The 9,995-nt window shown below is 40.3% G+C and overlaps 1 protein-coding gene across 2 annotated transcripts in view; it reads left to right on the top strand.

The window, feature by feature from the left end:
* Positions 1–3,223: 3,223 nt before the first annotated feature.
* LOC107751061 (coagulation factor X-like) overlaps positions 3,224–9,995 on the top strand; it is a 7,907-nt gene continuing 1,135 nt past the window's right edge. Inside the window, exons 1-7 of one of the 2 annotated variants that reach the window (XM_016566640.1) lie at positions 3,224–3,373; positions 3,589–3,749; positions 6,644–6,668; positions 6,747–6,860; positions 7,616–7,747; positions 7,808–8,091; positions 8,190–8,307. In XM_016566640.1, coding sequence (XP_016422126.1) covers positions 3,313–3,373; positions 3,589–3,749; positions 6,644–6,668; positions 6,747–6,860; positions 7,616–7,747; positions 7,808–8,091; positions 8,190–8,307 — 895 coding nt within the window. In that variant the 5' untranslated portion in view covers positions 3,224–3,312. The remainder of the gene's footprint in view (positions 3,374–3,588; positions 3,750–6,643; positions 6,669–6,746; positions 6,861–7,615; positions 7,748–7,807; positions 8,092–8,189; positions 8,308–9,995) is intronic. The other variant, XM_016566641.1, reaches the window with a different exon arrangement.

Consider the following 9,995-nt stretch of genomic DNA (forward strand, 5'->3'; position numbering starts at 1 on the left):
TAGTATGCAAATTATCTGTGCTTACTGGGTTTGTATGCCTGTGTGTGCTTGCATTTACCATTGCTGTAAGAAAATTTAGGAACAAAAATAGGAACCTGCATGATAAGTTTTGTGCAAAACTTCCCCATGCATATATGCAATGGATCCAAGAACAGACGGCCAATTCTACAGCTGCAACACAATGAAGCGTTAATGTACAGCAAATCTTCTATTTATGTTTGATCATGTCTGATTTTATTCTGTATGCTATGTTTCCATCCACCTATTTTTATGCGCATTTTGGGATATTGCATTTAAAAAAAACACTGCATTCATCAGAAGGATCAGAAGGCGTCTGAAGGTTATCACAGGTATCTGAAGTGATTCTGTCATTGTGGGTTGTAAAGTTAAGTCACATTTATTCAGTGTTGGGGAAAGTTACTTTTACAAGTAATGCATTACAATATTGCATTACTCCCTTAAGTAACTAATTACATTACTTAGTTACTTTTTATGGGAAGTATGCATTGCGTTACTTTTTAAATCTGGGCTGGGCTTTGTTTTTAATATACAAAAAGTTCTATTTTTGGCGAACGTAACAGCCAAAAAGTAAAAGGAATTAGCCTCATTCTGGATTGCATCAAGAATAGGATGCAGGAGAAGAAAGTTCAACACTCTTCAGCAATAAAAAAAACAAAGAAACACTAAATGTTATGTGTTAAACGTTAAAGTAAATTTTTGTTATTAGTATGGTTGAATTGATTAATAAAATGGGATTAATACATAAAAGATATTTGGGTTACACTTTATTTTAAGGTGTCCTTGTCACAGTGTAATTATACATTTAAGTACTGAGTAATATTAATTAACTACATGTACTTACTATATGGTTAGGGTTAGGCTTACTTAATTATGTAATTATGCATAATTTATTGTTATTATAATATTAAGTACATGTAATGTGTAACAAGTACACCTTAAAATAAAGTGTTACCGATATTTGTTATTTATTGCAGGTTTTGCATGAATTAGCATTTCACTGTTTTTATTCATTTTAAGAAATACCGAATCTGTTTTTTTGTTTTTATGCGGACAGGAGAGCTGTCAGTCAATACATGGAAGAACAAACTAACTGCCGTTACTTATTTGAAAAAGTAACTCAGATATTTTCTTGTAAATTGAAAAGGAATGTGTTTCTTTACTAGTTACTTGAAAAAAGTCATCTGATTACATAACTCACGTCACTCATAATGCATTACCCCCAACACTACGTTTACTTCTATAGCGCTTTATACAATACAGAGTGTTTCAAAGCAGCATCACAGAAAATAACAGTGTTGCAAATTCAGCAATTATAAAAAAAAACTTCAATTTCAGCCGTAAAGCAGCTCGTATGCCCTGTCCAGATACACACACTTGTGGTCTCTGCACTTGACCACTTGACTATTTATATGATTTATTCCTGTATCCTGAGATTTACACCAAAGTGGCCAACTTCTTGAAATGGCTTGAGATGGTTATGAAAACCCTTGGATCTCCAGTTGAGCCGATTGCTCGCGATTAATGTCTGTAATGAGTTTTGAAATAAATCTCTCACTCTGAGTTTGTTATTCATGCATCTGATCTTCATGTGTGTTGGTTTTAGGGATCATTCTGGTGCGTTTGAGGGACAGTTTGGCAGTCATTAACTGAAACAGCATTGATTTTCTTGTGCAGATTTTGCTAATCATACACCAGACGTGACCCTGTGTAGGGTCAGATTCTGTACATTTTGTGTACATTATATGTGTCCCTGCAGCACAAAAGCAGTCTTAAGTCGCTGGGGTATATTTGTAGCAATAGCCAACAATACATTGTATGGGTCAACAGATATTCCAATAAAAGTGAGTTAAAGGGGTCATGACACGAGAAATCAAATTTGCCTTGATCTTTTGGCATTTAAGAGGTCTTTGTATCATTAAAACATCCTGCAAGTTTCATAGCTTAAAACCTCCTCCTCATTATAAACAAAGCATTTATTTATTCAAGCTCCAAAAACAGCTCGTCTGGATCCGAGGGGCAAGATGATGTCACCAAAGCGCATAAACACAAATTTGCATAAACACGCCTCCAGAGCAAGACATCATCGAATAGTCTTCTTCTCAGCATAGGCCCCCGCCCACTGGTGTTCAGTCGCTTGATCACGCTGAATGAGAGCGTCGCGTCGCGTCAAAAGCACATAGAAATAACAATCACTGCGCTATCTCGTCTACACTGGATACAGTAAACAGATATGAGTCTGTCGTCAGGACAAATGCAATGAAAGAAAGTTTGCTTTGACGCGTTTGGTTTAAACAGCTCGGTCGCGTCTTTGTACGGATATCAGAAGGATCCAAGCGTAAGGAACAAGTGGATAGTTTATTTTAATGTCATCCCGGATCGTGTCAGAGGATTTTGTTTTGTAATCGAGGCACAGTGTCATGGAGAGTCACAAAGAAGCATTCGATGAAAGATGAAGCGGAACTAGATCTGCATCACAAACCATAAGTACATGATTTCATAATGCTTCGTCTGGAAATGACCGTTTTATTTTGATCATGTTGTCAAAACACTGGCATGCAATAGCGAGGGGGCGTTGATACTGTTTCCTATGCAGTGACATTAGCCAATCACAACAAGCCTTAAAGGACCCGCCCCTTAAAACAGGTACTTATTTGTTGTTGTTTTTGTGCAAAAAACTTTATTAACATTATATGTAAACCTCAAGGAACATATAAAATAAAAATAAAAAATCCATGTCGTGACCCCTTTAACGGCCCATCTTCATCTCTGTGACCTCAAACAGGACAGAACTTCTTATTTAGTTTGACTAAACAGATGTTCACCATTTATCACCACTGCATTATCACCAGCCCTTTGAGATCATTCGCTTATTGTATTCCTCCTCGTAAGTCTCTTTGGATAAAGGCATCTGCTAAATTAATAAATGTAATTGCATTAGCATGAGACTCTTCATGAATCCCTTACATACATGAGCACTCATTTGAGTCTTCTGTACTATATGCATGTTCTGTGTGAGAAACAGAGCCTGATAATCTTGCGCTTGGCTGCGGCTCTCAAATCTGTGTTTGTGTAGAGAACATCAAATGAAGTCATCGGAGAGGATTCCTGTATGAGCTCTGAACTGAAATATCCCACGTGTCGTGAGTGTAAGCGCTGGTGCTTTTCACTTTGTCCTCTTGTCAGTTTCTCCTCCCCCTGTCTCTCTCTCCCTCCCAGCGCTCAGTTCATTGACCTTCTGTCTGTTTTCTGTCGATCCTCTAATGTGAAAGAGCTGAACGCTGATAAACCACAATGTCTTGGGTCTTCTGGAATTTTCTCTGCTTGTTTCTAATACACTGTGTGAGTTCAGAAGGTGAGTGCGTTGTCTCGACCGAAAAGACCGAAGCTTCAGAATGACTCGTATGACTCTCTTTTTCTGACCTGAAGGTTTGTTGTTTAAGGCCTAATCAATGTCAGAGTGAGTTTGAGCGTGCTAATGATCAGGTTTGGTTTATTTCTCAACACTCGGCTCTTCCGCCGCTATCAGGAGGGAGGCTTTGATGATGATAATGTCATGTGTTTCTCCAGTCTTCCTCCACAGTCGAGATGCCAGTCAGGTCCTGAGCCGGCGCCGGCGCGCCAACACCATTTTCGAGGAGCTAAAGAAGGGAAACATGGAGCGCGAGTGTGTTGAGGAGCGCTGCAGTTATGAGGAGGCCAGAGAAATCTTCGAGGATGTTAAAAAGACGGTCGGTGGTTTGTTTGTTTGTTTATTTTTAAATACTTCATTGGAAACGTTCAGGAAATCATGTGTACCACCTCAGGCCCAAAATACCAGTCGTGAGCACCGCAGACATTAGCCATGTTTACTCAACCTACTCTTGTGCAATTTTTGGGATATTGCATAAAAAAAACATGCTGGATGTAAACGACAAGATGCACATTAAAGTTGTGCATAAAAAAATTATGTGCTCAATTGAGTTTCTGTATCTTTTCTGTATCTAATAAGAAAACATGCACAATAACTACAATGGAAACACATGTACTGAATTAATTCCTCAACGTGCATCAAAAAAAAGTAATGCGACTTTGCCTCAACAGATCATGTGATCAATGTGCACCAATCTCATCGCACACCATCTTAAATATTGTTTTAATAATTCTGAAATGCCTGAGCCGAAGTACTTCATCAAAATGATTTGGTACAAATACCTCCGTAACTGTCTCGCACGATTGCGTTTCCAAACATCAGGCAACCAACGCAAGTTTGTTACTGCGTTCCATCTGGCGCAAGTCATTTATAATGTGGAAAAAAGAGCCACAGGTTCCCTGGTTGCACCGACTTACATTTTTATTATTGAAATTTCGGGCCAGTTTCCATTGTGAACATGTGGGTGTCAGACTCTGTTTGGTGTCTGTGTTTTGCTCCCCATGTGCCTTCCTTGCCCTTATTTTGGTCCTTCCTGTTCCTGTCCCCATTTAGTTCTATTAGTTCCAGGTGTTCCTTGTTATTAGTTATCCTCCTCACCTGTCTGCCCCTCGTTATCTGCCCTATTTGAGTTCTAGCCCGTTCTGTTCTCCCTTGTCTGGAATTGTATATGTCTACCCTTGCTACGTGTGTTTTCCTTGTTCCCTGGATGTGATTTAAAACCTATATGTTTGAATTCCACTCCTCGTCTCTGAGCTCCTTCGTCTCAGAGCTCCTCACAGTAGTGAAATGTGACAGAATTCCGGACCGTGACAGTAAGCGGCGCCCCTTCTACCCGTGTTTTTCGTTTTTGAAAAGTGTTTTGTTTTCCTGTTTGTTTCTCCCTACGAAAATGGAGGAACGAGCGATGTTCATCGCCATGGCTCAGGCGAGCCACGACCCGATCACCTACGCGAGGGCATTCGTGCCGCTTGCCCTCGCCAGCTCCCTCGATGGGGAGACCCTGGTGACGCTGTTCCAGCTCGGGATCACATACCATCGCTCCGCGGAACTCCCAGACACCACCAACCTCGAATGGAAGGAGGCGGTCATCCGGTGTCTGGAGAGCCTCCGATCCCGATCCGGAACCCCTCCGCCGGCCGTTCCACAGTCAAGTCCACCTGCTGTGGCATTCTCAAGCCCGCCGGCAGTTCCTCACTCAAGCCCGCCGACCACACCTTTCACCCCGAACCTAAAGGGGAATCAAAGGAGGAGGATGAGGAGAAAAGGACTGTCCTCCGCCCTCATCCTAACCCCAGAGCTTGCTCCAGTGTGGGCTCCAGCCCCCAAATTCAGCCAAAGGGAGGGCTCCAGTTCCCGAGTTTAGCCCAGTGAGGGCTCCTGTCCCCGAGTTTAGCTCAGAGAGGGCTCCAGTCCCCGATTTTAGCCCAGAGAGGGCTCCTGTCCCTGAGTTTAGCCCAGGGAGAGCTCCAGTCCCCGAGTATAGCCCAGGGAGAGCTCCAGTCCCCGAGTTTAGCCCAGAGAGGGCTCCAGTCCCCGAGTTTAGCCCAGAGAAGGTTCCAGGCCCCATGTCCTGCCCAAGGAGGGCTCCAGTCCCCGAGTTAGGCCTATGGAGGGCCTCTAAGGACGATATTCTCCCCAAGGATTTTTTTTGGGGGGGTAGTATGGGTCCGTCCGTAGTGGCCGGGCCGAGTGGCAAGGCCAAGGCCACGGAGGCCGTCCAGCCATGGCCTCCTGAACTGTCTGCTCCGCCCTGGAGGTATTCCCCGTGTTCCAGTCCTGCACCAGCCTCCAGTGCGCCCACCTTCCCTGGTGGAATTGTTACGGCGCTGGACGCGCCTTCCAGGAGGAGGGAGTAATGTCAGACTCTGTTCCATGTCTGTGTGTGTTTTGCTCCCCATGTGCCTTCCTTGCCCTTATTTGGTCCTTCCTGTTCCTGTCCCCATTTAGTTCTATTAGTTCCAGGTGTTCCTTGTTATTAGTTATCCTCCTCACCTGTCTGCCCCTCGTTATCTGCCCTATTTGAGTTCTAGCCCGTTCTGTTCTCCCTTGTCCGGAATTGTATATGTCTACCTTTGCTACGTGTGTTTTCCTTGTTCCCTGGATGTGATTTAAAACCTATATGTTTGAATTCCACTCCTCGTCTCCGAACTCCTTCGTCTCCGAGCTCCTCACAGTAGCGAAGCGTGACAGTGGGATGGAAATGGTGTTTTAATCAAAATTCAGTATTGTAATTTTGTGCACAAGTTAAAGTCGTAACTTTGGACGGAAACATAGCTAGTGATGGAGACGATTCCCTCAGTATTTACGGTTTAGAACGCATCCGCTTATAATTTGAGTAATACGTAAATTCACACAAAGTTTCCAGGTGTCTTACAAATATTAATAACCAATGATAACCAATTCTTTTTCTAAACATGTTTTGTGCTGAAATGTTACAGCCAATACCTAGCAGCTATTATCAGTGTGAATTTCTCCATAACAGAGTTGAACTATAGAACTTGACATGGCCAATATAAATACAATGAAACATTTTTCAGGCTCTGTTTGAACCATTTGATGAAAATGAAATTTTTTGCTACAAAAATAACCACATGTGAAAGCCTGCTGTCTAAGGTCTATTCCAATGACAACAAACATCAATATAAATCCAGTTCAAAAGAATTGAGTGTGTGTTCATTTAATCTGATGGATGTGTGTTGTGTTTTCTTTCAGGATGAGTTCTGGAACAAGTATATTGGTGAGTCTGCAATGATCCTTCGGTTCAGCTTGGTTTTAATGGTGAAGTAAGTCTTGATACGAGCGCTTGTGTGTTCAGATGGAGACGCGTGTTTGTCCCACCCGTGTCTCAACGGCGGCGAGTGTAAAGACGCGATCGGACCGTACACGTGTTTCTGTCAACAAGGCTTTAAGGGCTACAACTGTGAGATCGGTAAAGAGCCGCATTTTGTTCAGTAATCACCAGTGTTGGGGAAAGTTACTTTTAAAAGTAATGCATTACAATATTGCGTTAAGTAACTAATTATGTTACTTTTTATGGAAAGTAATGTGTTATGTTACTTTTGCGTTACTTTTCAAATTTTGGCAGGGCTTGCTTGATTGTTTTTAATATAAAAAAGTCCTTCTTTTACAAGTGTAAAAGCCCTTTCACAACAAAAGTGAAGTGAATGCGCCTCAGGCTGAAGGAAATGTAAATTCACGTCTGTACAGTAGAGGGTGCAGCTCAAACGAATCACATGAAGAATATGACGCAGGAGATGAAAGTTCAACACTATTCAGCAATAACTAAAATAAAACACAAATGTGTCAATTTAGCTTATTAGTATGATTGAATTGGATCATCGGAAGTCAGTAGCAAAGACATTGGTTAATAAAATGGGATTAAATACATTAATGATATTTGTCTTATTTAACATATTTAATTATTGCAGGGAGGGCGCAGCTCAAACAAATCACATGAAGAATATGACGCAGGAGATGAAAGTTCAACACTATTCAGCAATAACTAAAATAAAACACAAATGTGTCAATTTAGCTTATTAGTATGATTGAATTGGATCATCGGAAGTCAGTAGCAAAGACATTGGTTAATAAAATGGGATTAAATACATTAATGATATTTGTCCACACAACAGACCGTCAGTCGATCAGCGGCGCTGAGTTTCTCTCCTGTGTGTCTCGCTGCAGTTATTCCTGCGCTCTGTGAGAGCGAAAACGGAGGCTGCGATCATTTCTGCAGGGTGGAGAAGAATAACGTCGCCTGTTCGTGTGCTAAAGGCTACGAGCTGGCCAATAACGGGAAGTCGTGTCAGTCTCAAGGTAAATGATGTTCTGATGTGAGCGAGATGTTTATCCGTCCTCCGTTTAAACACTTTTCGGTTTCAGATCCTTTCAAATGTGGCGCCGTCCATCCTCAGAAGACCAGAAGCCTCTTAAACAGCATACACATCAACAACACTGAGAATGAAGAGGAGACCACCGCCGAGCCTGTCGTAGACGCCACGAACCCTCCTGTCAATGACACAAACAGCATGTTTGGCCTCTTCGAGCAGGAGATCACGGATACGGTGAAGGAGCAACCCATTCTGGCTGAGTCCTCATCAGGGGGAGACCGGAGAATCGTGAACGGTGGGGAGTGTCTTCCTGGAGACTGTCCATGGCAGGTAGAGACTCTTCTTTAAGCTCTTCTTTAGCATGAAGCTTTACATTGGAGACATGAAATATGGCAGTTTGAGCGTGTTGACGTTGCATGTTCTCTCAGGCTCTTCTCATCAACGAAGAAAACATCGGCTTCTGCGGCGGCACCATCTTAAACGAGTACTTCGTTCTGTCGGCCGCTCACTGCATGAATCAGTCGCTCTCCACACGGGTGGTTGTAGGTACGACTTTTCATATGAACATCAAGAAATTTGTGAAATATTTTCATGCACATTTTCAGAAATTTGATCCACAAAAAAGCTGCTTGATATGCATCAAATAAACAACAGCAAATCTCCATATGCACTATTATTTAACATGTTTCGTATCAGTATATTTTATGGTGTTCTAATAAGTGTTATTATAGTTGACCAAAACTAGTACTAAAACCATTAAAAAAAAAATTTGTTGTACTTGAAATAAAATACATTTTAACTTAATTAAAATATAAAAAATCTCAAACTTGTCTCAAAATGAAATCTTAAACTTTCTTGTTTTCATTCAGTTTAACAATGTACAAAAATGAGTAAAACTAAAATTGAAATATAAATTAATAAAAACTATATGACATATTTTAAATAACATTTATAATAATAATAATAAAAATGACAAAAGCACTAACTATAAAATGAAAATAAATTCAAAATATTAATAAAAAACTATAATAGTATCTCAATGATGCTAAAAATAGCACTGGTTTTTAATTTTAAAGAAATAAAGGAAATAAATGAGTCATTAAAGTGAACGTGGAGCAGCTCAGATCATTTTATGAGACTGAGATCATACTAGCCGTGTTTCCATCATAAGTTGTGAATTTACATTATGCACAAAATTGGAATATCGCATAAAACATTAGCGCATAAGCTGTAATAATTATTAATAATAATTTTCATATAATAAATTATTTGCGCCTCAGAGCGAGCAGACGAAACACAATAAATGTGATGCTGCTGTTTGGAAACGCAGTTGTGTAAGACTACTATTCTACAGAAAGAAGTGTAAGACTATTATACTATTATTCAATTATACAGAAATGACCATAGCAACATCTCGGATGCTGTGCAATGAGATCCGTCCGCTGGCTAGTGAAGTTATCCCATCACATCACATGACTTTTTTGATGTGCATGGAGCAATTTATTCACAAAATGTGTTTCTATCTCCCATTTATTTGCATTATGCCTTTTTTGCTCAAGTCAAAAACCACCTCAAGCGAGCGTAAAACCTTTTTTGCGAATTAAGGGATTTTTTTTCGATATTTGGAGTTTCCATCACTTGTTTCTAAAATGCGCATAAAAACAGGGTGATTAAAAACATAGCTACTGAGATCTCTGCCTTTTGATTTCTTGCAAATCTGAGCACTGTTTGAGACATGGTTGAGATCAGTGTTTTGTAAATTACGTAATCAGATTACTTTTTCAAGTAACTAGTAAAGTAACGCATTACTTTTTAATTTAGAGGGAAATATCGGAGTTACTTAAATAAATATAATTTATGTATTTAATCCCATTTTTTAACCAGTATCTTTCGATGCTACTGACCTTCGATGATCCAAATCAACCATACTAAGCAACAATGACACATTTGTGTTTTATTTTAGTTATTGCTGAATAGTGTTGAACTTTCTTCTTTAACGTAACGCATTACTTTCCATAAAAAGAAACTAAATAACAGAATTTGTTACTTTTTAGGGAGTAACGCAATATTGTAATGGATTACTTTTTAAAATAAAGCAGTAAGCCCAGTGAAGCCGTGGTTTACAGTGAATTTATAACAGCTAAGGGACGTTGCTAGGTATGACGCGAAGCTGAGTTATAGCTGTTATAAATTAACTGTAAACCACGGCTTCACGGGGCTTATTGCTTTTATAA

This window comes from Sinocyclocheilus rhinocerous, unplaced genomic scaffold (assembly GCF_001515625.1).
Source record: "Sinocyclocheilus rhinocerous isolate Xijiao unplaced genomic scaffold, SAMN03320098_v1.1 scaffold632, whole genome shotgun sequence".
Classification (NCBI taxonomy): domain Eukaryota; kingdom Metazoa; phylum Chordata; class Actinopteri; order Cypriniformes; family Cyprinidae; genus Sinocyclocheilus; species Sinocyclocheilus rhinocerous.